The sequence below is a fragment of the Sturnira hondurensis genome, unplaced genomic scaffold (assembly GCF_014824575.4).
Source record: "Sturnira hondurensis isolate 20B ecotype Veracruz unplaced genomic scaffold, ASM1482457v3 Scaffold0013299, whole genome shotgun sequence".
NCBI classification, from domain to species: Eukaryota; Metazoa; Chordata; class Mammalia; order Chiroptera; family Phyllostomidae; genus Sturnira; species Sturnira hondurensis.
Genome location: NW_028085930.1, coordinates 3,222,630 through 3,250,352, shown reverse-complemented (window position 1 = coordinate 3,250,352; position 27,723 = coordinate 3,222,630). Strand labels below are relative to the sequence as shown.

At 37.1% G+C, this 27,723-nt stretch overlaps 1 protein-coding gene across 3 annotated transcripts in view; it reads left to right on the top strand.

The window, feature by feature from the left end:
• The window catches only part of NCK1 (NCK adaptor protein 1), an 83,808-nt gene that overhangs the window by 43,192 nt on the left and 12,893 nt on the right, over positions 1 to 27,723 (top strand). Inside the window, exons 2-3 of one of the 3 annotated variants that reach the window (XM_037061218.1) lie at positions 3,141 to 3,242; positions 16,568 to 16,815. In XM_037061218.1, the coding sequence (XP_036917113.1) occupies positions 16,590 to 16,815 (226 nt within the window). In that variant the 5' untranslated portion in view covers positions 3,141 to 3,242; positions 16,568 to 16,589. Of the gene's footprint in view, positions 1 to 3,140; positions 3,243 to 16,567; positions 16,816 to 18,861; positions 18,974 to 27,723 lie in introns of those variants that run through there. The other 2 variants (XM_037061219.1, XM_037061220.1) reach the window with 2 other exon arrangements.

Below are 27,723 nucleotides of genomic sequence, written 5' to 3'. Positions count from 1 at the left end.
TTAGAGTCCAACCTAGTGGCCCTATCTTCAATTATAGTCATAGTCTGAGAGGTACTGGAGGATGGGACTCAGCATCCAAATTTTGGGGGTGTCGTGGAATTCAGTCCATAACAGGTATTTACCACAGTTTTAAAAATACATCTAAGGGTATATAGTCAGTAACATTGTAATAAGTGTATGGTGTCAGATGGGTACCGGATTTAAACTGTTACTTTTGTTATAGGTTTCTTGGCATTATATATATTTTAATTCAGAGAGGGTAATAAGTAAAATTTTGTGGTGCCTAACAAAGTAATTAAATAGGGGGTAATGCCTGGAGCATTAATTTAATAAGTTGTTGAAGAAATAGTAGTAGCGTGGATATTTTTTGAGAGCAGGGTTTTTGCTTGATGTGCCTTTGTTTACTCTCAGGCCTTAGCACAGTGCGCTCCTAATCTGTAGTAACTGTTCAATAAACTTGTTGAATCAATAAGTGAATGAATTTTGGTATGCACAGGACTTTTGCCTTTGTCATTATTTTGTGCTTTCTCATATTGGAAACTTTTCAAAGTGATATTTCCAAAAGTGATTAGTATAGGGTTGCATTTTTATGTGATCTATTGTTTAAGATAAAAGCTTTGATTTTATGTAGCCTTTATTTCAGACTAGTGTGTCATTTTTAATTTCCCCATAATGGGATTCTTATCCATGTTGTTTCATTAATGAGTGTTTAACAATTAAAATTACTTGACAAAATGATAAGGTTTAATATGTTGGATAGAGTAAAATCATCTTATTTAAGTTAATTATTTGGGGATTTTTTTTCCCTCTTAATTGTTTACTGCAAGATCTGTAGCCTAACCAAACTTCCGGAGTTAGTCACTTGGGTATTGTCACTCTGCTGATTTTTATCAGAAACAGGAAATTGTCAAGTTATATGTTAAAGTACAGCAGATTCTAAAATTTCATTTGTTCTAGCACAAGAGATTTCCCTTTAGAATTTTTCTGTCACTGGATAGTTCCTTTTTCCTCAGACTATAACAACTGGTTTGCCAAAGATGTTGCAAACAGTACCCTTCCTCATAGTGTACATACTATACACAATGATTGGTAAAATGATTGGACAAACTTAGTGTCATTAATATATAGATACACCTAATTAATTTGTAAAGGTAAATTGGGGAAGAACATATTTTTAGTTGTTCACTTGTTGTTCCAGTGTTTAGATTAGCAGGATTCCTAAAATAGACCTTTTAGGGAATTCATAAGGCAAAAACTATTTTCATATATTGTGACGTTAATTTTCATTTTCATTCTGGAGCTTGGAGAGGCTGCATGAAATGCAGTGATAGTTTATAAAACGTCAATGTTTGGAAGATCTGCAAAACTCAGTCAATGTATATATTGCATGATGGTACAAAATTCATACATGACCCTGACTGATTAACTCAGTTGCTTGGAGCATCATCCCACTACACCAAGGTTTCAGGTTTGACCCCAGTTAGGACATAAACACGAATCAGCCAGTGAATACATAAATAAGTGGAGCAACAAATCTCTCTCTCTCAGATCAATCAATAAAAAAATAATCATACATGAGTAAAAACAGGTGTACTTTAAGTATAAGACAAATGAATGTTTTCTGCTATATATTTCAGTGTAAATATAGTAAGATTCATACTTTTTTGAGTGTGAATGAGATTTGATACATAGAGTTATGTAGTCACTACCCCAATCTAAGTATGAACAGTTTCTTCATTCCCCTCTCAAGAAAATAAAATTTTCTCATGCTTTGTGGTTACCCCCACCATTAACCTGTGAAAACCTCTAGTTTGCTCTCTGTCGCTATAGTTTTGCCTTTTCCAAATGTCATGCATAGCCTCTTGGGTCTAGCTCAGTGAGATTGCTGGGTTGTATCATAAGTCGGTGTTGAACCTTGTAAGAAGATGCCACACTGTTGCCCATAGTGCCTGTACTACTTTTGGATTCTGACAAGCAGTGCATCAATTCCAGTTGTTCAGTGTCCTCATTGGCTCCTTGGTACTTTTTGTCTTTGTTCCCTTCTCTCTCTCTCATTCTCTCTCTCTCTCTCTCTTTCTGTCTATATTGATCCTACCCCGTCTTTTTTACCCCTTTCCTTTTTTCTCCACTTTCCTTCTCTTTGTAAGCCATTTGATAGTTGTGTAGGGATATCATTTTGTGGTTTTAATTTGCATTCCTATAGTGACTAATGATTTTGGTGAAATGTCTATTCAGATATTTTGACCATTTAAAAACGTTAAATATTTAAATATTTTTTCTTCATGGCTTTACTTGAGGGTGCAACTTGAGACAGCTCTCCCTGGGCTGGAATCATGTGTCAGTCGCTCTAGTCACCCTGCCCCCACAGCTTTGGGTTAAGTCCCAGGTAATGGCTTCCTCTTTTGAAATGGAGGAGGCAGCCTTAATGATCTTTGAATCACCTTTGGGGTTCTTCTTTCCTAGTCTTGGAAGAATATCTGGTCTTACCCTGTAAAATCTAAGAAGATGGCCAACAATCTTCTTTTGCTAGTTCAGATTGGCTGTTTCCCGGCTGAGTCTGATGTTCACACCTCTACTCATCTCTTTACCAAAGGGTTCCCTGGGCACACCTGTAAGCATTCAAGCTGCACCTTCAACGCTTTGCTTAAAAATAGCTTCAGGCAGCCCTGGCGAAGTAGTTCAGCTGGTTAGAGCATCATCTGGATATGCCAAGATTGCAGGTTTGTTTTCTGATCAGGGCACATGCAAGAATCAACCAGTTAATACATAAATAATTGGAATAGCAAATTGATGTTTCCCCTTTTCTCCGCCACCCCTAAAAATCGGTAAATAAAGATTTTTTAAAAAATAGCTTTATCCAAATATCCACTTTCATCCTCACAGTTCTACCTCTTGCAAAACCCTAGGACATGAACACAATTTAGCCAAGTTCTTTGTCAGTTTTACAACAAGAATCACCTTTCCTGCGTTTTCTGATAACCTGTTCCCTGATAACCTGTTCCTCATTTCTGTCTGAGGCTTTTATCAGAATGGCCTTTACTGTTAATGTTTCCACCCACTTTCTCTTCATGACCACTTAAGGTATTCTGGAGGAAAACTGAGGCTTTCTTTACATCTCTCTTCTCCTTCTGTGCCCTCAGGAGACATTGCCCTCAACAGACCTGTGGATGAAGAAAGTAACCTCATGGGGTGATCTGATCATAAATTTGTAATTGGACAGGTCATGGTGGATAATCACCCCCAGGTATATAACTTCTTTAGTAAAAGGTTTATTTTTGCCTTAAGCAACCTTTGTCCTTGTTTTTGTGCATCTAAGTTAACACACCTTTGAAATGCCAGAGTAATCCTTTTTCACAACCCTTGAGGATTAACCACCTTCAAGAGAGCACATAATCTTCCTAATTATCCTGTAATCCAGTCTCTGCCTTCCTTTTTCTTGCTTTCCTTTAATCTTCCTCTGTTCCCTCCTTAATTCCAGATTTCTAAAAGAAACTACAGACTGTTCAAGGAAGCATTTTTCTCGTTCTATTCAAAGATTGCATCTAGGTGTATCTTTTGTTTGGCTCAAGTAAATTTTTATAAAAATTCCCCACATATTTTATATTCTTACATTGACAGTTCCTTCTAGGTTTTTCTGGCTAGTCTAGTAATCAAATTGACATAAAACAGATTAGCAGGCAAAAAAACAAATTCAAGTTTAATAACATGTATACCTTGTCTTTCATGGGAGCAACCCAGCATAACTGAGTAACTCATCAAAATGGTAAATGCCATTCACTATAAATACTATCTTCAGCTAAAGGCAAAAGATGTTGGGGGTGGGGAGTCAGTTACAGGAGGTTACCAGGAAAAGCACTATAAATAAGAGTAAGATTGTTAGGCAGATTTAAGTCCATGCCTTTTCCATTAATACTAGTCTCTAGAATTTTAGACATCCTCCTCTTTATGGTACAGCTAGGGAGACACCCTTACAAATGAAGATTTCCCTTATAAATATCTCTTACAAAGAGTAATTCTACCTGGTTTTCAGAGCTCTTTTTATTTTTTTAAATGTCTACTAGTAGTGTCTTAAAAATTAACCAACTTAAAATAATCCTTATGCCAAAAAAGTATTTGGGGATGGCAAATTTTGCTCCCCTGCAATGGCAATGTAGACTTTTTTTAGCATGTACCTCCAGACTCTTCTAGCCTCTTCCCATGATACAGTTAAAAAGCTGCTTCCACAAATGAAGTATTTATTACAGCAGTAGCCTCACTTCTTGGTGTCAGTTTTCTAAGTATGTTTGGGCTGCTGTAACAAAATACCACAGAAATTTACTGCTCAGAAGTCTGGAAACTGGAAGTCTGATATAAGGGTACCAGCATAGTCTGGTGAGGTCCCTCCTTTGTTATATCCTCACATAATGAATAGGGTTTCAGGAACTCTGGGATCTTTTTTATAAGAACACTGGTCCCATTTCTGGGAGCTCCACCCTGATAACCTAATTACTTCCCAAAGGTCCTACCTACTAATATCTAACCTTATGGGGGTTAGGATTTCAACCTGAATTTGGGGTAGGAGGTGCACAAACATTCAGACCATAGCAGGAGTACTCCCTTATGTTTTTAGTGCCAAGTGGCCTAGTTTTTCTTTTTCTTTTTTAAAAATATATTTTATTGATTATGCCATTACAGTTGTCCCAAGTTTTCCCTCTTTGCTCCCCTCCACCTGATACTCCCCATCCCTCCGGCAGTCCCTCCTTAGTTCATGTCCATGGGTCATGCAAAAAAGTTCTTTAGTTACTCCATTTCCTGTACTGCTCTTAACATTCCCCTGTCTATTCTATACCTACCAATTTGTACTTGTTAATCCCTGTACCTTTTCCCCATTCTCTCCTTTCCCCCACCCAATTGATAGCCCTCCAAATGATCTCCATATCCATGGTTTTGTTTCTGTTCTGCTTGTTTACTTAGTTTGTTTTTTAGATTCAGTTGACATAGTTATGGATTTATTGCCATTTTAATGTTCATAGTTTTTATCTTTTTCTTAAGCCCCTTTGATATGCCATTTAATAATGGCTTCGTGATGATGAACTCCTTTAGCTCTACCTTGTCTTGGAAGCACTCTATCTCCCCTTCAATTCTAAATGATAATTTTTCTAGATAGAGTAATTCCAAGTCGTAGGTCCTTGCTTTTCATGACTTTGAATACTTCTTGCCAGTCCCGTCTAGCCTGTAAAATTTCATTTGAGAAATCAGCTTACAGTCTTATGGGAACTCCTTTGTAGGTAACTCTCTTCTTTTCTCTTGCTACTTTTAAGGTTTTCTCTTTATCTTTAACCCTTGGCATTTTAATTATGATGTGTCTCGTTGTGGTCCTCTTTGTCTGGGACTCTGTGTTCTTCCTAGTCTTGTATGTGTATTTCCTTTGCCAAATAAAGGAAGCTTTCTTTCATTACTTTTTCAAGTAAGTTTTTAATTTTCTGCTCTTTCTCTTCTCCTTCTGAGACCCCTATGTTTTCAATGTTGGTACATTTGACCAGATGTTCCTGAGCCTTTCCTTGTTCTTTTGGATTTCTTTTTCTTTTTGCTGTTCTTATCGTTTGGTTTTTGCTTCCTTAGGTTCCAAATCATTGATTAGATTCTCAGCTTCATCCACTCCACTGTTGGTTTCTGTACATTTTTCTTTATTTCACTTAGTGTAACCTTCATTTATGGCTGGATCTTTTTTATGCGATTGAAGTACCCAGTTAGTTCCTTGAGCATCCTAATAACCAATATTTTGAACTCTGCATTGGATAGATGGCTTATCTCCATTTTGTTTAGTTCTTTCTCTAGTTTTGTTATGTTCTTTCATTTGGGCCATATTTCCTTGCTCATTTTGGCAGCCTCCTTGTGTTTGTTTCCACATATTAGGTAGAGCTGCTTTGACTCCCTGTCTTTAGTAGCATGGCCTATTGTAGAAAAGCACACTGGTAAGTTGGATGGGGCAGAGCTTCAGATAATTGCCAGGGTGGGGCAACTGGGTGAACTGGGTGATAGAGTATCCAATATGGTGTTGCCACTCTGTGGCTCTGTGTGCAGAAGGGCTCAAAAGGGGGACAGTACTGCTGCCTGCCCTCTGGAGTTGTCTGGGAAGAAGCTCGTCCTGATGCCAGACACTTCAATTTCTCCTTGTGTGCCACTGGTGACCTTTCAGCTGCTGCCCCAGTGCTGAAACCCAGAGGGAGTGAGTCTGTGTAGGTCTTAAGTCCATTGTGAACCCTTTAAGGGGAAACTTTTGGGAATCCCATAGTTTCTTCTGCTGGTTTTTACCCCCACTGGTTTTTATAGCCAGAAGTTATGGGGACTTACCTTCCTGCAACTTGAACCCTGTGCTGGGTGGTCTGGTATGGGGCTGGGACCCCTTGCTCCCAAGGTATCCATCCCAATTTTTATCTAACATACGTGGGTGTGGGACCACTCATTCTGTAACAGGGTGCAGCCAATGTGGCGGGGGAGGGAGGTAAACACAGGTTTGTAATGGGGTCCAGAACTCAATGTCCAGGAAATATTAGGAAAACAATATATATGTATAAGATGTCCTCACCCCCACATGTCTGAGCTGGGAGATGGGACGCATGGAGCAAGGCCATTGAGAGTTGTTTTGAAAAGCAACAGTTTTGTAGATAACCTCTAGAATGGTAGTTTAACATACTTATAACCTTTAACTGTTTTTCATAGATATGTTAAACAGCTGTGGCCATGCTTTGAGCCAGGGGGATGGGCAACTCCTGCTGGTTACAGAGTCTGTGTAAGAGCTTGGAGATGACTGGCTCCACACCACAGGGCCACAGCTAACAAATGCTGGCATCTGGGGCCAATTGTGGGCAGAGTCAGAAATGTTGGGGCAGAGGAAGATTGGCGCTGGGATTTAAATCCAGGCGCAGCAGCTATGCAGGGTCTTTTTGGAACCTTGTGGCTTGGGCAGAGAAGAACCACGGACTTCTAATTCTTTTTCTGAGATATGGTACCCCGGACTGGGCAGAGGGGGAAGGAAGGACTGTGCATTTATGGGTATTCAAAAGGACTTTGGGATCTCAGTGAAGACACTAAGTTACTACTCTTAAGTTCGTATAACTCTTTAAATAATCCCTTTCCTTTTCACCAGTTTCTTACATTGAGAGACGTCTTTCCCTGGTGGTGGGCAAGGCAAACCTAGTACGGGGTAGGGGACCCCTGGAGTACAAGGGTAGGTCCATTTGGTAATAGCATGTCATTCACTCTCCCCCACCGCCTCGGGTCTGTTCTGTAACAATTCCATGTTTCCACCCCTCCACTCCCATACAGTTTGATATTCTGATGATTCTGGGTGATAGTAGTTTTGTAGTTTGGTTATTTCTGCAGTGGTTGTGTAAGGAGGCAAGCTATGTTTACCTACACCTCTGTCTTGACTGGAAGTCTGAAAGTGTCTTAGTTTTTCTTTATCTGAGAATGTCTATTTTATTTCATTCTTTAAGGATAGTTTCACAAATATATTACAGTAGAATTCTGGTTTGCCAGTTATTTTCTTTAAACATTTTAGAGATGTGGTTCATGGTTTCTTATCTGTCAGCACCGTGGACTGGATAATTCCTTACTGTGGAGGTCTGTCATGATATGTTTATCATGGGATCTTGAGCAGTATCCTTGGCCTCTATACACAGTAGCAGCTCCCCTTTCCTCTGCCCCCTAACTGCGACTATAGAAAATGACTCCAGATATTGTCAAATATTCCCTTGGATGCAAGATACCAGTAATATCCAACTGAGAATCACTGCCCTGTATGTGTTGTGTTGTTTTTTTCTGGCTGCTTTTAGGATTTTCCTTTTATCTGTTGTATTTAGCAGCTAGATTATGATGTGCCTGGACATGGTCTGAAATTACCCTGTTTGAGGTTTCTCAGTTTCTTGAATCTGTAAATTTATGTCTTTTGCAAACTTCCAGAAATTTCAGCCATTATTTGAAGTGTTGTTTTTTTTTTTTTTACTGGTATCTTTTTGGGGGTGGGGACATGGAACCTAATACATGAGTAGTAGCTCTTTTGATATTGTCCCATGGTCCCTGAAGCCCTGTTCTTTTTCAAAATATTTTCCCCTTTCCTTTAGATTGGATATTTTGTATTGATCTGTCTTCAGATTAATATAGTCTTCTTTTCTGTTATAATATATTTCCTCCCAAAAGATATTTCCATTACCTAATCCCTGGGCTTTGTGAACACAGTCATGTGCCACCCGATGATGGTGTTACATTCTGAGAAAAATATCATTAGGTGACTTCATAGTTGTATGAACATTATAGAATATATTTACACATAGGATGTAATTAACACAGGTGGAATAGCCTACTGTACATGTATGTTATATGGTATATCCTATTGCTCCTGTGCTTCAAAACAGTATAGCATGTAACTATACTGAATAGTATAGGCAGTTGGTAAGTGTTTGTGTATCTAAACATATCTAAAGAGTAAAAATATGATATAAAAGATAAAAAATGGTACACTTGTATAGGGCACTTACCATTAATGGACCTTGCAGGACTGGAAGTTGCTCTGGGTGAGTCATGCATGTCCACACTTGGGGGGGAGCCCAGTACTTATATTGGTTCATGACCAGATTTACAGATATTAAAGGTTAACAAAGCTTTAATACTACTAGTTAAATTGCTGAGGATGGATTTTATTCAATAAATAGTTCAATAGGATGCAAGTCTAGGGTGAACTGAATTCAGCTTTGCCAAAACAAGGCAGGAGACTTTGAAAGCTGCAGCATGCAAAGGAAAAGGTGCCATGTGGTGTTAAAGGGGATTTGTCCATGTGACTAGGCCACCTAAGTTAGTAATTGGTACTTATCTAGATGAGAAACAAACTTCATGATGAGCGGTAATGGCGCAAGTTAGGGCAGGGCACCCACCAAAAGTTGTGCCCTTACTTTTCTACAGGGACTGGAAGCAAGAGTGAAAGTCAACTTGAATGTTTCCATTTTAAAGAGATGGCTCTCAAGTCCTTGAGAAGACAGTTCTAGGTGCTACAAGATTCTTATCTCAAAGGGATAGAGAAAGTATAATACTTTCTAAATTGACTGCTCTGAGAATGGGTTTGAGAACTTAACTGCCTATGACCAAGTTTTGGCTAAAACAAACAGTAAATTCTTGTGGCAGCACTGATCTTAGTTTTCATCTGGGGGATGCCGCTTTAAGCCATTAGAAACTTACTACTGTATAAGTATGAGAGGATAGACTAAATTATTTATGCTGAGAATCTACATTTGGGTTTTTTTTTGTTTGTTTGTTTTTTAATCCTCACCTAAGGATATTTTTTCATTGCTTAGAGAGAGAGAGAAATATTAGTGTAACAGAGAAATATCAATTGGTTGCCTCACATAGGCTCCTGCATTGGGGATTGAACCTGCAACCTAGGCATGTGCCCTTCCTGGGAATTGAACATACAACCTTTTTGGTGTACGGAACTATGCTCCAACTAACTGAGCCATACCAGTCAGGGAGAGAATCTACAGTTTTTATAGGCTGTGTCAAGAAGACGTCTCAGAAGAACCTGACTACAGAATGATCAAAGAGAGAGTGTTTGTCATAGATTACTTTCTCTAGCTCTTTTGTCATGGGAATTTTATCCATATTTTCCAGTTCCCGGTAATTCCTCATTCTAGTTTTTTTTTTGGCCAGGAATATTGGGTTCTCTTATTAGAATTTCAGTCTTCCATGTTGTTGCTCAATTATAGGCATGACCACCTGCCTTAGTGGTAAAATGGTGAGTTAAAAGTGAAGAAAAATAGTGTGTGTTTCCCCATATTCTTTGTTCTACCTGGTTCCTTCTTCTTCTTGGTTCCTAAATCCAGAAAAATAGGTTTTCTCTTGGGATCTTAAAGTGTGTGTACTCCACCATTGTGGCAGCAGTGCAAATCCATAGCTGAGGCTGGCCTCAGGAGGACAGGGCTGGGAGAGGGGGGAAAACCCCACCAGGGAGTTTTCCTCTTTTAACCAGATGAGCTCCTGTTTTTTCCCAGCTCTACCTGCTGTACAATTCCCCTGTCTGCCTGCCTTTGGGCCAAAATGAGGAAATAAAACATGGGGGAACCAATAGGAAATTTACTATCACTGTATTGGTCTTTTTTTCCCATTGATTTCCCTCCCCAGTCTGCCTGCTGTTACTTCATTTTCAGAGTCCTCAGGTATCTGATTCTTTTTAGCTTTTCTGAAGATTTTAGTTGTAAGCTGTTGGACAGACACATTGTAGTGGGCTTACACCTGTCTTTCCTGAAATTAAAAAATACTAGGCCAGACTTCCAGCCAAGATGGAGTAGTAGGTGGAAATACTGTACCTCCTCGCACAACCAAATTTAAGGACAACAAAGATTTAGAAACAAAAACACAACCTAACAGACAGAAAATTGTCTGAAGGACCTTGCAGTACTGAAGTCTGACAACAACGAACCATTCACCCAGACTGGTAAGAGGGGCAGAGTCCGTGGCCGGGTGAGAGGGGTCCTGGCAGGAGGAGGGGGTGATTGGTGACGTGGGCAGGCAAGGGGTGAAAGCCCAGTAAGGCTCGCGGGGAGGCTGGCTGACTGCGGACACGCATTTGTGTCCAGAGAAACTAGTCAAAAAAAAAAAGACAGTGAGCACAACCCAGGGCCCCAGCACCAGGAAATAAAGCCTAAAAGCACTGACTGGAAAAACTTTCAGAGGTTGAGGTGCCGGGAGAGGCTTCTAGCCTCACAGGAGAGTTCGTTGGGGAGACCCACAGGATCCTAGAATGAACACAAGCCCACCCACCCGGGAACCAGCACCAGAAGGGCCCAAATTGCTTGTGGGAAGCAGCAAAGGGAACCAAAATCCGAGAGTGTAACAAACACCATTGCTCCCTCTCTGACCCTGCCCCCAGTCACAACCCAGCAACTGGGTTGCCCTGACCTGGTGAACACCTAAGCTTTCGCTCCTCATATGTAACAGGGGCAAACACCAAAATATTACGGCTCAAGCAGAAGAACAGCTCAAAGCCCCAGAGCCAGTACTTCTAAGCGACCAAGAGATAGCCAGCCTATCAGATGCACAGTTCAAAGTACTGATCAGGATGCTCACTGAACTGGTTGATTTTAGTCGCAAATTAGATAAAAAAATGAAGGCTACACTAAGTGAAATGAAGGAAAATGCACAGGGAACCAATAGTGATGGAAAGGAAACTGGGACTCAAATCAATGGAGTGGACCAGAAGGAAGAAAGAAACATCCAACCAGGAAAGAATGAAGAAATAAGAATTCAAAAAAAAAAAATGAGGAGAGGCTTAGGAACCTCCAGGATTTTCTTTAAACATTACAACATCCGAATTATAGGGGTACCAGAAGGGGAAGAGGAACAGCAACAAGTGGAAAACTTAATTTGAACAAATAATAAAGGAGAACTTCCCCAATCTGGCAAAGGCAATAGACTTTGAGGATGTCCAGGAAGCTCAGAGAGTCCCAAAGAAGGTGGACCCACAGAGGAACACACCAAGGCACATCATCATTACATTAGCCAAGATTAAAATGAAGGGGAGAATACTAGAAGCAGCAAGAGATAAGGGGACAGTCACCTACAAAGGAGTGCCCATCAGACTTTCAGCTGATTTCTGAAAAGAGACCTTCTAGGCAAGAAGGAGCTGGAAAGAAGCATTCCAAGTCATGAAAGGCAAGGACCTACATCTAAGATTGCTCTATCCAGCAAAGCTTTCATTTAGAATGGAAGGGCAGATAAAGTGCTTCTTAGATAAGGTCAAGTTCAAAGAGTTCATCATCACCAAGCCCTTATTATATGAAATGTTAAAGGGACTTGTCTAAGAAAAAGAAGATAAAAATATGAACAGTGAAAGGACAGCAAACTCACAACCAAATTTAAAAGCAAACTAAGAGGACAGCTAGATCAGGAGCAGAACCATAGAAATAGAGATCACAAGGAGGGTTAGCAACAGGGGAGTGAGAGGAGGAGAGGTGGGGAGAAGGTACAGAGAATAAGTAGCATAGACAATAGGTAGAAAATAGATAGGGGGAGGGCAAGAATAGTATTGGTAATGTAGAAGCTAAAGAACTTAAGACACATGGACATGAACTAAAGTGGGGGGAGGGGTATGCAGGTTGGAGGGGAATGAAGGGGGGAAATGGGACAACTGTAATGGCATAATCAATAAAATATATTTAAAAAATACTAGGCCAATGAATCTTAATATAGGAAAAGGTCACTTATGTAGTTTTAGATTCCACATTAGAAACTATATTGTTTAAGAAACTATCACTTGTCAAGTTTTGGTGTAGTACGAAAAAGGAATATCCACAGTTATCCAAAAGTACTTAAAATACTCTTTCTTTTTTCTGTTTAGCTGAAACAATATGTTGGCTACACATTAAATGCAGAAACAGATATGAAAATCCACCTGTCTTCTCTTAAGATAGACATTTAGAAGATTTGCAAAGGTGTAAAATAATGCCACTTTTTTAACTAATGTTTTTGATTTGGAAAGTATAATTTTTATAAAAATATTTTTAAATGTATTAGATTAAATATGGTCACGTTTAACTGAATTTTAAAATAGCCTGACATTTCTCATTTTTAATCTCTAATATAAATATTAATAGATATGACTGACATAAGCAAAAACTCTTTGGGTCTTCAATTTATCTATAAGTATGTAGAGGGGTTTTGAGACCAAATAGTTTGAGAATTGCTCATTTAGTAGGTAATTGGTTTACATTCATTTATTACATGTACACTCTTTTTCTGTTCTCTTTTTAAAAGAGAGCATAGTAATCACAAGTACATGAATTCTGGGGAAGTGCAAAGAACATGCATTTGACTTCAATTTGAACTCCCAGTTTCCACCACTTATTTTTCAGGGTTGGTAAAACTTCTTAGTATCTGTGTGATACTTGGCAAAGTGAGGATAATGCTTTTTAAAGTTTAAAGGATTATTGAGAGGGAAATGCTAGGATAGTACCTGAGTTATGGGCATTGAGTAAACATTTCTTTGGTGTGAAGTTGCAAATCTTTAGCAACTCCTAGCCTTTGTGAGGGTATAAAAACCTCTGCTCTTAAGCTAGTAGGTGTTCTTTAACTCAATCTTCTGATTCCTTTCTAACAAATAATAGAGTAGTGCAATTTATGAAGATCTCCAAAATAGTAAGCTCCATGTTGTCCTTGGTGACAGTGAAATAATTGAGTTATTTAATACCAGTTTGGTCCTGTTGTTATGATGAACAGATAAGGAAAGGCCAAGCATATGATCAGTGAGTGTGAATGGGTTCATTTTGGAAATGAGGTTGGAGGTAAATTAGAAAAAGAGAGATCAAGACATAATCCCAGGAAGAAAAGGCAAGCAGGTTGTGAGTACTGTAAACTGGGATTAATGTCAAATTCGAGGTCCATGATTTTTGTATAATCAGAGCTGGGCAGTGGTCAGTGAGGAAAAAAATAGTTCAGATTCTGTAAAGGAAATCCAACTCTGATGTCAAGCAGGAATTGGACACTGGTTGATAAGGGTCCTGGGTTCTGTTGCCAGGTACAAGGACCCAAAAACAAAAGGACAGGAATCCAGTTCCTGAAAGCAGGCATAGGAGCCAGGAGTATCCAAGCACAAATGTCATGAGTGGAGTTGGGAATGTGGAGCTCGAGCTTTTGTAGAAGAATATAGAATATTAATTGACAGCCTTTACAATCATGGCTGCATCAAAGTACAGTGAAATCACTTCACATTTAATTTATATAATTTGAACTAAGTGTGGTTCAAAGAAAGCCAGGGAAAAATGTCTGTTAATGCAATGCAAATGTTTCCACCCATCATTCTAATGTAAGTATCTGCTCCAGAGTCGGCATGAGATGGGAACCATTCTTTGCTTTCTCAGTTGACCTCAGTTGCTGTCCTTCTTGTAGTTTAAGCATGCCATTTCACTTTGTATCTTGGTTTAAAGATACATGGTTTTCCCTACTATTTGAACTCTTTAAGTTCAAATTAACTCCTTTATCTGGTACTTAACTGAAGAAATGATCATCAGAGTTAAAGTGTAAGTGCTTTATTTGTTTTTTATGTTCTATTGTTTAGGTTCTAGTTGTGATTCTCCTGTGAAGCAGATTTAGTTTTACACCTGCTTGCTTTTCTCACATTTATTTTTCCCTCATACCTTCTGCATATTTCCTTACCATGTTTCATACTTTGTGTTCAGATGCAAATTCCATTGGCTAGCTTTCAGATAGTTTTCTTTCTTAAAGTACATTTTTAAAAAATTAAGTAATACATACCTATTATAAAATACTCAAACCATGCATATATGTGGAATAGGGACTGAAAATTTATCAGTCTTATTACTCACTGAGGCTACCATTGTGTTTACAGTTTTTTGTATATCCTAGAATTTTTTAATGCATATACGTAATAGGATTTTTTCCAAAATAAAACCATACTTAGCACATTTTTAATATGTATTTTATTTCTTTATTTTTTAAAATTTTTTAGAGATACTGGAAGGGAAAGAGAAAGAGAGGGAGAGAAACATCAATGTGTGGTTGCCTCTCACACAGCTTCCAGTGGGGACCTGGCCCGCAACCCAGGCATATGCCCTGACTGGGAATCGAACTGCGACCCTTTGGTCCACTGAGCTGTACTAGCCTGGGCAGCACATTTTTTTTTTGAAATTTGCATTTTTGCTTAATATATCTTAGCCATTTTACCATACTAGTACTTAAAATTTAGACACTCTTGGTATATATGTCATTTCTGATTTTTCGCAATTATTAGCAGCAAACATTTTTATACATGTGACATTGGGTATTTGCATCATTTTTTCCTCTAGTAATGTAGATTGTTCGTTGCAAGAAATGTGCATTTGAAATTTTGACAACTCTGTTGTCAAGTTCTTCAAAATTTTTGTACCTAAAAATATAATAGCCAAGTTAAAAGACAAATGACAGACTGGAAATTTTTGTAATTTATATCAAAGGGCAAAGTGTTCTTACTGTAGAAAGAGCTTGTAAAAAGTAAAAAAGAAAAGCCACACCTTAAGAAAATGAACAAGTGGTCCACACGTGAAAATAAATGCAAATGTCCCTTAAGTTTGGGAAATGATGCTCAGTCTCATTGTAATGGAGACATACAAAGAAAACTGCTTCAGAATACTGTTTTTTAACTATCCAGTTGGCAAAAATCCAAAAGATCAACAATGCAGTTTGTTGGCAAGGCCATGAGGAAATCATCACTCATATTGAGAGTAGAAAGGGATAAAGAGCCTCTGGATAGGGATTTAGCCATATTTCACAACATTGTATAAACCTTAAGCTTCAACTCAGTGTTCTTCTGACTTGAATGCAAAGGTACATTAAAAGAAAGTTTAAATGACGTACATGAGACTCTTCGTTGCGGCATTGTTTAATACCATAGATTGAAAACAACCCATCATCCATCTGTAAGGTCTGCTTGAGGAAATTGGTACTTCTCTACTGATAAAGTACTGTGCAGTAGTTAGAAATAGTAGTTGTATTAGAAAAGAACCCTCAGACACTGCTGTGGAATGATCTTCATCATACACTGTTAAACTGAGAAAACAAGGTCCAGACAGTATACATACTGTGCGTGTACATGAACATACTCACAACTTTAAACCTACTTTTGCCCCACCCTGTATACTTACTTTGCTGCATCCCACAGGTTGGCTCTATAGTCTCTATTATTTTACTTTTAAGATTTTCAAAATTCTGTTACTTACTGTTTTAGTCATGAGTGTTTTAAGATTTCTAAAGCATATGAGGTTGGTTTTTGTTTTAAAGATTTTATTTATTTTTAGAGAGAAGGTAAGGGGGAGAGAGAAACATCAGTGTGTGGTTGCCACTCATGGGGCCCCTAGTGGGCCTGCAACCCAGGCATGTGCCCTGACTGGGAATTGAACTGGCGACTCTAAGCTTCTTAGTCTGGTGTTCAATCCACTGAGCCACACCAGCCAGGGCCAAACATATGAGGTTTTTAAAGAGCTATCTTTTTGGTGAGGTTGTTAGAGAATGTGGTTGTATAATATCAAAACATGAAAGTTGTTGAGACTTTTTTTATGGCCTAACATTTGATAGATTTTTATATATGTCCATTTGTATTCTTCTTTTGGGAAATAAAATTTTATGTTTATTGATCAAACAGATGATTCATAATGTCAATTCTTTTCTAGCTTTGTTAATTTTTATTGTCTCCTTGATTATGTTAAAATTTGTCCTCTGGGGCAGTCGATGTCCATTTTTCTTCATGGTTCTAGCAATCTATTTTTAGCTATGTCAATAGCTACATACAAAATTAGATGTTGTAGACATTGAATAAAACTTTATTATTTATGGTAAACTTCTTTATCATTGATGATGGTTTTGTCTTAAAGTCTTTGTGTGTGTGTTGTTATTACAGCTACACCAGTTGTGTTTTGATTAGTATTTGCCTGGTATATTTCCCCCCATATTTTTACTTTTAACCATTCTGTACTCTTAGGTTTTTTAGATGTATCTCTTTTTAAAAGTATGTAGACTAAAACCTTATAAAAATAGTTTCTATGTTGTTACAGTGCTGAAGCTACTGAAAGATGGCAGAAGAAGTGGTGGTAGTAGCCAAATTTGATTATGTGGCCCAACAAGAACAAGAGCTGGACATTAAGAAGAATGAGAGACTATGGCTTCTGGATGATTCTAAATCTTGGTGGCGAGTTCGAAATTCCATGAATAAAACGGGGTTTGTGCCTTCTAACTATGTGGAAAGGAAAAACAGTGCTCGGAAAGCATCTATTGTAAAAAACCTAAAGGATACCTTAGGTAAGTTGTTTTTGTATTAAAACAGCAACAATACTTTCTTTTGAGCAGATATTAGAACTTGGTTCTTTGTACAGAATTTTAGCAACAGTGGGCAGAATTGACAAGAAAAGGCCAGGACTGGAATTTCGGCCAGACGAGGTAAGTTTGGCTCATAGTACGTGTTCAAGTCAGGAGACCAGGGAACATTGTGCTAGTGGACAGTTTCTGTAAATCTAACTCTGGTGCGACTGATCAGAATTCAAAGTTCAAGCTGTTGTGGTGCTAAGGAACAGAATTGGACTGATTTATCAGGGGTTCTTTTAACTATGAGTGCCTGCCTGGTGGAGTTTAGGCAAATTCTGCATCTAATTGAGAGGGATAGATGAGTGAGAGGCAGAATGGCCTCCTTGAAATTAAGGCAGCTTATTTTGCTCAGTGCGTTGCTGTATTTTAACATCTAATGGCTTACATTTTGAACTTCACTTTAAAAAACAAATCATTTTTTCTTGACAAAAGAATTTTAAACTGTGGATCACTACTATAGATTAACATTTATAAGGCTAATCTCTCTTCTGTTTTGGTTTTCTTTTTTTCTCATTTGTTCTTACTCTAACTGTAACATTTGTTTGTTTTTACGACCCTCATTAGGGCCAGAAATAGTGGAACCTGCTCCACACTTGACTTGGCTGAGCTGATAGGAAGGAAATATGCCCAGATGATAAGTGGCCTCTTTTTTTTTTAATTAAATTCTCCTGGCTTACAGGAAGGAATTGGGAGGGACAGAATTTCATTTTTTTTTTGTACTTAGACAAGCATGCAAACATTCTGTTACTATTAAGTAACAGAATACAAAGGTTCTTTGTATATAGATGGAAGAGAAAGTAAAATTTCTCCCTGTGAAGATAGCTTGGGAGTAATATAGTATGACTGACAGATATAAAATATTACTAATTAACTGCTTTATTTTAGTTTTTATTTCTTATTTAACATTATTGTTATTCTAGACTAGAGTGTTCTTTCATTCATCAGCAATAGAAGACAAATATTTTTTACCACTGTAAAACAGCAAGAATTTTTAGTACAATTCAAAATAAGACAAAGTATTAGAATCTTGATTTCTGAGCTAAAAACATTCCTCATGTTCTAAATGAAATATAATACATGGAGTTATTCATCTGAATTTTTATCTTGATATTTAATTGCTGTATGTGAGCTTACCTTTTTTTGAGATTTTAAGGTTTTACAAATAAGACCATTATTATTAGCTTTAAAATGGGAGACAAATCAGAAAGAGTTTTTCCTTGAATAGCTAAAAACTACCAGAGTTAGAACCAATAATACTCATGAATTTGTAATACTGGACATTTATTTAAAGCATGTTGATTAGAGGCATTGGGGATAATTAAGGTAATTCTGTGAAGAAAGTATGCCTTATAGTGATGAAGGCACAGAAAGGACTAGAACCACATCTAAGTAGACATTTTTGTTCTTTTTTAAAAGAATGCTGGTATCCTGGAAATAGAGCATATGTGAAAGTAATTAACAAAAGGTAGTGAAAAAACTAATACCATAGAGCAAAGAGGAAAAATATCCCAGGTTTAGGTATTACTGCATACAAATTTTAAAGCCCAGTTACATACAAACATTTTAAGTTAGTGATCTGTAGTTAGCCTGTATAGTGACGTAAATCCAGCTTTTGCATCATACAGCCTTCTCTCCTCAGAATTTCTAAGCGCCTTTTTGGTAATTTAAATGTCCCATATAATTAATGGATTTGTTTCACAATGATTGTGCTGATGGAGTGGCATTGTTTGAAAGTTAAGAAAACAAAGGAAAAATGAATATGTGAATATATTTTCAGCTGTTGAAAATATATGACGTAAAGCTTCTTTTAAAATAAGAGTGAATAATAAGGTCACCTTTGTGGCCATCATGATATACTTGTTTTACAGGTTCTGTTACAGTCAGGGGTGGGGGAGGGGGGAATTTTGGAAAGAGAGGAGCCTCAGAAAATCTTCCTGTTGCCTGGTTGTGGGCCAAGTCACATGGATAGGGTGTGGAGAGTTTCAGTGTTGCAGAACATACCAGGAAGCTGACTGAGAATTATCCTGGACTGTAACAAACTGACAAAAGAAAACATTCAAAATGGATTGGTTAAACGTCTTTAAAGATTTTTTCAGTAAGTTACTTTGTTTATTAAATCCATAGTTTTCTTGTAATTTTCAAATTAACATTTTCACTTTTGTAATTTAAAGGAAAACTGTAGGAAGAGAACCTGGTGTGCTTTATGTAGTCTGGTGCTTTATGCTGTTTATGGAACATTAGCTAAATAAATGGTGATACATCAAATATTAGTAGTTTTGAGTTGATTAGTAAAATAGTTTAAAATGTTTTAATATCACTGTTTAACATAGAAAAAGATTATAAATAAATTGATTTCAGTTTGATGCAGTTAGTTCTAATTCAGTAACTTTGAACTTAGGATAGACATTTAAAGTGAATTAAATATGTTGTAAAGATGTTAAAAACACACGGAAAAAGGATTAGGTGAGCAAATTCCTTTATTCTCAACAAGATTTTAACATGATCCTAAACATTTGAATTAATAATGGTATTGTTTTAGTACTTTTTATTTAGATTTTAGAGGAACAATGTAGACATTTAATAAAAGCACTAGTAAAGGAAATGTTTTGATTTAATCAAGGTAAATTTTATAGAAATCGCTGCTGTTTTGGTAAATGTGAAATTTGATAGTTTGAAATGAGTTCTGAGTTCTGAGACCAACTGCATGCAAAGAAAGTGTAAACATTGAAAAAATAGTGAATTCTTTGGCTCGTTTTTTTGAGTTCAGGTCATAAAGTAAAACTAATACACACAAGAGCCTGATCTTTTCTATCTGCCGATGGCCTTTTTATGATCTTATAGCAGTGAAGTTGATTTAGTGTTTGGACATTTGCTTGATCTTTCTAGAAAAATGAACAGAGGAATTGTTGTAGACATCTCTCACGTATAAAGAGTCTAAAGAGACAAAGAGTAACCTGTTGAAATTTCAGGGAAAGAAGCAAGCGCTTTGTTGAAAAAGAGTGTTGTAATTGTAATATTAAGTCTCTTTGTTTATTTAATTAACTTGAGTGTCCAAGTGAATCCTTCTGGAATATATGTCGTTTGTTTATGTTTTGGTATGTTATAGAAATTTTTTGATCTGCTTCTTTGGTTAGTGATCCTTTTAAAGACTTTATTCATTAACTTATTTATTTGTTTACCAGCAAACTTTTATTGAGAGCCTACTTCAGGCCAGGCAGAAATCATAGAATAAAAAACTAACATTCACAGAATTACATTCTGATGGGGAGGGTGATGGTGGTGGTTATTTATTAATAATACAGAGGATTTCGTATCTCAGTTTGGTCATAAGTGATATTGACTATAAATTAGCCAGAAAGGGTATAAAAAGAATATGTTGTTTACATAGTAATTCAATATATACCTTCAATATAATAATAAAATTATCATTCTCTCTATTGAGTTTTAGAAAGTTGATAGTTCATCCTAGATAAATTTGTGGGCTCAGGGTCAAAATTTGAGATTTACAACCAAAATATTCCTCTCTTCACTACCTGCAGCTAGCCAAATTTATATTTATATTGCTTTTCAGCTTGTCAGAGTAGAGACAGGCTATTCACCCACTTATTCTCTGCATGGACTGATAAAGTTGAGGAAATAGTGTGTGCTTCTTATGTGGTAGCAAGAATACCCGTAACAACAAAAAGTGTACATATATTTTAGATTAAAAAATAAAAACAATTTTTCTTATTTCATGTAGATAAAAATGAACAGATAATATAAAACATTAAATGAAAACCTGTAATAGAAATAACATCATGTATTTGTATTTAGAATTCCTTAGTCTACTTCCAGATACACCACTGTCATGTGGCCAACGGTATGTGACTAAACTTTACCAATGACTTCTTGTTTGTAAATGAGAGAATTGGGCAAGACTGTGGCCCTGGAAAGTCCCTATGAACTCTAGAAGTCTTAGAGTCCTGGGAAACAACTGATCAGTCCTGTATATGCCATAGAAATCAGGGGGAAATCCAAAAGGGAGAAACTGGTTTTGAAGAAGTACATAGAAGCATAACAGAATTACAAAAAGAAGAATACTTTCATTAGCCTCATTCTATTTATTGAACATTTATTTACTTAGTGATGTAGCTGGAGGGAAAATAACATGCTTAACATAAAGAACTAATGCTAGAAGGATGACAAATACATTGGGTTCAGAAATATATTTGAAAGCTAACCTAGCTGGTGTGGCTCAGTGAATTGAGTGCCAGCCTGCAAACCAGAGAGTTGCAGGTTGGATTCCCATCTAGGGCACATGCCCTAGGTTGCAAGCCAGATCCCCAGTTGGGGGTGCATAAAAGGCAAACACACATTGACGTTTCTCTCCCTCTCTTTCTCCCTCCCCTTCTTTCTAAAAATAAATAGATAAAGTCCTTTTTTTAAAAAAAGGAAAGCTAAAAACTTCAATAGAAATAAATGAAATGAGTAGGAACAGACAATAACATAAAATTGCATAGCAAGTTTTTAAAAAAAATTGAAAAGGTTGCTGAGAATCTTGCTTGGCAGTAGTTTACATGAGTAAAAGACTAGTAAGGGCTGCTGTGATAGTGTAGGTGCTGAAAGATTTCAACACAGTTAATAATGGCATTGATTCAGATTTATGAGGTGCTCAGGTGAAGGGATGCAATAGCTTCTTTATGTGTATCTGGCCAAATAAAATACGATTTAGTTTGTCTACTTTGGATAGACATACTTTCAGTGGTATTGAGGAACTGAGGTGCTTCCAAATCCTGGCATTGTGTATATCAAGGATTTTGAAAATCAGATTACATAAAGGAATAGTAATGGGCACAAAGATTTATCTTAGGAAGAGTACAACTATCATGTGAAGATAGAATGTCCACAGTGCTTAACCAAATTCATAAAAACTTTTGATGATTTAACAATATATCTGTTGTTTTGGTCAAGTGACAGTACCGTAGGAAGAGGGAAGTTAGAGCAGTGGTTAGGACTCATGGAAAATTGGAAGGTATGCTAACACTTTTGGGAATTTTTAAACAAAGCTAACAATAAAAACAAGTGCTTCAGACTTGTGTACATCCTTAGTGTTTAGGCCTGAACATTGCCTTCCACCTGGTCTTGTACAGGAATGTGATGTTACAGTAAAGGTTTAAGTATTTTTTTAATGTAAATGCCAGCACTAGCGGCAGAAAAGTAGTAACTACCATTGCTTATAAACTGTTGTTTTCTTTTTTCCCCTCCAGTACACCTTTAAGTACTTTTCTTCCCATTTTTTCTCTCCTCTTTATTCCTCTCCACCCTGTACCTCCTCCCAGCAGCTCCCCCCACTTTAGTTCATGTCCCTGGGTCGTACATGTAAGTTCTTTGGCTTCTCCATTTCCTATACTGTTCCTAACCTCCCCCTGTCTATTTTGTATGAACCATTTATGTTTCTTATTCCCTGCACCTTTTCCCCCATTCTCCCCTCATCCCCTCCCTGCTGATAACACTACTCACGATCTCCATTTTCATGATTCTGTTCCTGTTCTAATTGTTTGCTTAGTTTTTACTTTTTAGGTTCAGTTGTTGATAGTTGTGAGTTTGTTTTCACGGTTCATAGTTTTTGATCTTCTTAGATAAGTCCCTTTAACATTCCATATAATAAGGGCTGGGTGATGATGAATTCCTTTAACTTTGCTTCATCTGGGAAGCACTTTATCTGCCCTTCCATTCTAAATGATAGTTTTGCTGTATAGAGTAACCTTGGATGTAGGTCCTTGCCTTTCATGACTTCAAATACTTCTTTAAAGCCCCTTCTTGCCTGCAAGGTCTCTTTTGAGAAATCAGATGAGAGTCCCATGGGAACTCCTTGGTAGGTAACTGTCTCCTTTCCTCTTGCTGCTTTTAAGATTCTCTCCTTCTCTTTAATCTTGGGTAATGTAATGATGATGTGCCTTGGTGTGTGCTTCCTTGGGTCCACCTTCTTTGGGACTCTCTGAGCTTCCTGGACTTCCTGGAAGTCTATTTCCTTTGCCAGATTGGGGAAGTCCTTCTTCGTTATTTGTTCAAATAAGTTTTCAATTTCTTGGTCTTCCTCTTTTTCTTCTGGCACCCCTATAAGTCGGATGCTAGAACATTTGAAGATGTCCTGGAGGTTCCTAAGCCTCTCCTCATTTTTTTTGAATTCTTGTTTCTTCATTCGGTTCTGGTAGAATGTTTCTTCCTTCTGATTGAAGTCATTGGTTTGAGTCCTGGTTTCCTTCCTTTCACTGTTGGTTCCCTTTATATTTTCCTTTTCAAAGCCTTCATTTTTTCCTCTATTTTGCCACCATACTCAACCATTTCTGTGAGCATTATGATTACCAGTGCTTTGAACTCTGCATCTGACAGGTTGGCCATCTCTTCAGTGCTTAGTTCTGTTTTGGAGTTTTGATCTATTCTTTCATTTGGGCTGTATTTTTTTTTTTTTTTTTTGTTTCGTTGCATCTGTTATGTTGTAAGGGGCGGAGCCTTAGGTATTAGAGAGGGAACAGTGCCACTTGTGTGGCTCTCAGCCAGCTTTTGGTCACTTCCTCCCTTACCCACAAGCAAATTGGGCCTTTCTGGTGCTAATTTCCAGGTGGGTGGATTTGTGTAGTTCGAGGACACTGTGGATCTCTCCAATGAACTTGCCTTTGAGGCGAGGAGTTTCTCCCACTGCTGCAATTCCCACAGGTTTTTACAGCCAGAGGTTTGAAGGCTTTAGTTTCCCATACTGTGCTGTCTGCCTCGCCATTTGTTCCTCTCCTTCTGTCTGCATGCAAATGTAGGACCACCTGCCTCAGCATCGCCCACGTGTTTCTCCACTCCTTTGCCTTCCTGCCGGTCCTTTCCACCTTGGTTGCCCATCTCCACCCCTCCTACTGGTCTGGATGGATGAATCATCTTTAATTCCTTGGTTGTTGGATGTCCCATACAGTTTGATTTTCTGGCAGTTCTCGTTAGTTTTTGTTTTTAAGTTTGTCATTCTTTTGGCTTTGTTTGTGTGAGGAGACAAAGTGAATCTACCTACGCCTCCATCCTAAACTTAAAAATTCTTTACAAAAATTTTGTGAGGTAGGTTCTTAATACATGCCATCATTACACAAGCAAGGAAACTGTAGTTTAAAGAAGATTAAATTACTGGAACAAGATAAAACTAGCCAGTAAATATCAGGATGAAAATTTAAACTCTTTTGCATCCATTATGATTAAAGAGTAGAGAAAGGTTAGAGTCAGATAAGCAAAGGATTAGAAAGAGTAAATGCAAAAGGAACTAAATAAGATTAGGAGGATTGTGGTGAACTAACTGTAAAGTTGGGGAGAATTTATAAAAAAAATACCTGAGGGACTCTGCTAGTATAGTGATCCAACAGTTGCTGATTATAAAATTATTTAGAAATTAAGAGGTGCAAATACTTTATATTTGTATATTTTTTATGAAGTAATTTCACATCTACTCTCATTGCTAGAAGATTGAGAAGACTGTTTTGTAGCAATGGAAGCAAAGGGCAATAAACAAGCCCTTCTGAGGAATTGTAAAAGTAAGATAAAAAAGCAAGTTATAGATTATGCATGCATTTGTCTGTCATTCACATGATAAATGGTAACGGAACACTTAATATGGGTCTGCACTGGGACTAGATAGTGATTTAAAACATGGTTTGATCTCAGGGAAGAAAATAGTGGTATACAGGCTGTTGAGCTTTATAGTAAAAATATTTACAAAGAATAGTAGTAGAATAGAGAAGGAATACATTAACTCTGTTTTGGGGAGAGATCGGGAAATCTTTGATGAGAAAATATCATGACTGAGTCTTGAAGAATGAATATAGTGTTTAGGGCAAAAAAGCATCAGGCACAAAGGCTCATATCCTTGAAAGAGAATGAGTTTTTTTGGAGGGGTAACCAAAGTGCTTGTATGGCTGTAGCATTAGTTAAACAGTTTTGAGGCTGAAGACATGCTCACAAAGAGATTACAGAAGGCTTTTTATTCCACAGAAAGTGAAAATTCTAAGTTTATGTTCTTTCCCTGAAATATTTCTGGCCTCCAGGATTAAAGTAGATTGTTTTTGGTATTTTCCCACTTGAGACTTATTGTTGGGTCTTTCCAAAACTACTTCATTCTTTTTCTGGCAATGTATAATTAGTCTTAGAGATTATCTTAATCAGATTTTTTTAAGTGGGCCACAATGCAATGTACAAATCATGTGTCATAGAAATGTGTACTTGAAACCTATATAATCTTAATAACCAGTGTCACCCCAATGAATTTTGTTAGAAAAAAATCATTTTGGAACTTGTTATTTTCAGGGTTAAAATTTTGTATTTTATCAGTATTCAGTTTTAATCAGCTTAACAAACATTTATTGAACATCTGCTGTGTACACAGTTGTAAAGTATAGGAAATGAAAGAGATGGGTGAGACAGAATGCTCTTCTCCAGGAGCTATGTTTAAGTCGAGAGGCTTAACACAGGAAACACAGGAAATGTTGTCATACGAAGACTTCAGAAGTATAAGCTGCTAGGGTGCTTAAAAAAGGAGAATGTACATATCACTGAGGGTGAGAAATGAAGGGTGTTGAGAAACATAGAGTAGGAAGATAAGTAATAAAGTTGTTATTTGAAATGGTACTTATTGAAAGGGTAGATTTTTGTGAGGTAGACTTTTTAATAAGATTTGGGCAAGAAACTAGCAAACAAAGTAAACAAGTCATGAAGGTAGAAATGTCTATTTGGGGGTTGACTTAAGGGGCCCATTATGTTAAAATTTAGGGTAGTTTCAGTGCCGGGCATTATAAAAAGATGCTTTTGTATAATTGTATAACATGTTTTACAACATTGTCATGGTAAGTGATGTTTTCTCCATTTCTAAGCCCAGAAAAATAGCTTGCTCAAGATTCTCATTAGTAACTGATATAGCTGTAATTTGAACTCAGAGTCTGATTCGAGATCTGTGCTGTTTTCAGTAGTCTATACTATAAGCTGAGAAAGGAAGGCCGAGGACCTTCTACAGGGCTGTCATTCTAAGCAGAATATTTCTCTTAATTTGAGAGTCAGTGGAGAGCCACCTTTGGCTCTTAAGCAATAGCATCATGTGATTGCAGCTGTATTTTACAAGACGATTAAACTGGGTGGGTGGAAGCCGGACAGAATGGATTAGTAAGAAACTAGTTTGGAGGGTGGCGAAGGCTCAAGCACAATCTAATAGGCCTGTACTAGCATATGAACAGTAACAATGGAAAGTGTCGGCAGAAAAGACCCGATAAGGCAGAAAAGATCTTAAGGATTGGATGTGGGAATCTTTTTTCTTGTTAAATTACTGAGATGTACAAAATTATCAGGAGCATAACCTGTGATTAGACATTAATGTAACTTACAAAATGATCACCCCCCCAAATCTAGTATCCATGTTACACCATACATAGTTAATACAGTATTACTGGCTATGTTCTTCTCTGTGCTGTAGTTTACACCTCTACCTATTCTATAAATACAAATTGATACTTCTAAATCCCTTCACATTTTTCACCCATTCCCTCCCCCCGCCGCAACCTTTCTCCCGTCTGGCAACCATCAGAATGTTTTCTGTATCTATGAGTCTGTGTCTGTTTTGCTTATTTATTTTGTTTTTTAGAATTCAATGTGGGAATCTTTTAAGAAAAAATTTTATGAGGTAAAATTTATATAACAAAATTAACCATTTGAAGGTATGCAGTTTAATAGTGTTTAGTATATTAACAGTGATGTATAACCATCACATCTGTCTAATTGCAAACCATTTTCATTACCCAAAGAAGAAACCCTTCCCTGTTAGACAGTCATTCTCTATTACCCCTTTTCTTAAGCCCTTAGCAACCACTAATCTGTTTTCTGTCAGTATGGATTTACATATCTTGCCTGTTTCGTATAAATGCGGCCTTTATATAATTATGTGGCCTTTTGTGTCTTTTTCTTTAACTTAACATAATGTTTTTGAGGAGCATCCATGCTGTAGCATGTATCACTACTTCATCTCTTTTATGGTTGAAAATGTTGCATTATGTAAATGCTACTTTGTTTATCCATTCACTTGTTGATGGACATTTAGGTTGTTTATACTTTTTGGTCATTGTGAATAGTGAAAGTGTGAAAACTTGTGCACAAATATTTGTTTGAATACCTTTTTTAGTTATTTTGGATATATACCTGGAGTGGAATTACTGCATCATATGGTAATTCTGTATTTAACATCTTGAGGAACCACCAAACTGTTTTCCACAGCAGTTGTACCATTTTACATATTGACCAGCAGTGTAAGAGGAGTTCTAGTTTCTCTGTATCTTCAGCAACACTTATTTTCCTTTTATTTGGTTTGGTTTGATTTGGTTTGGTTTTATTATTGCCATCCAGTAGATATGAAGTGGTGTCTCAATGTGGTTTTGATTTGCATTTTCCTAATACCTAATGGTGTTGAGCATCATTTCATGTGCTTTGGGGGCATTTGTTATATTCATTGAAGAAAGTTTTATTTCAAGTCCTTTGCCTATTTTTTGAAATAGGATTTTTTTTGTCATTGAGTTATAAGAGTTTTATAATCCTTATCAGAATTCGATTTATATATATATTTTTAATGAAGTAAAATTTTATCTTTTTTTGTTTGTGGTTTTGGTGTAAAATCATAAGAATTCATTGCTGTATCCAAACTCATGAAGGCTTTTACCCTGTGTTTTCTTCTAAGAGTTTTAAAGTTTTAACTATTATATTTGTGTCATTGATCTATTTTGAGTTAAGTTTTGTATGTGTGGTGAAATAGGAGTCCAACTTCATTCTTTTGCACGTGGGTATCCAGTTGTCCCAGCACTA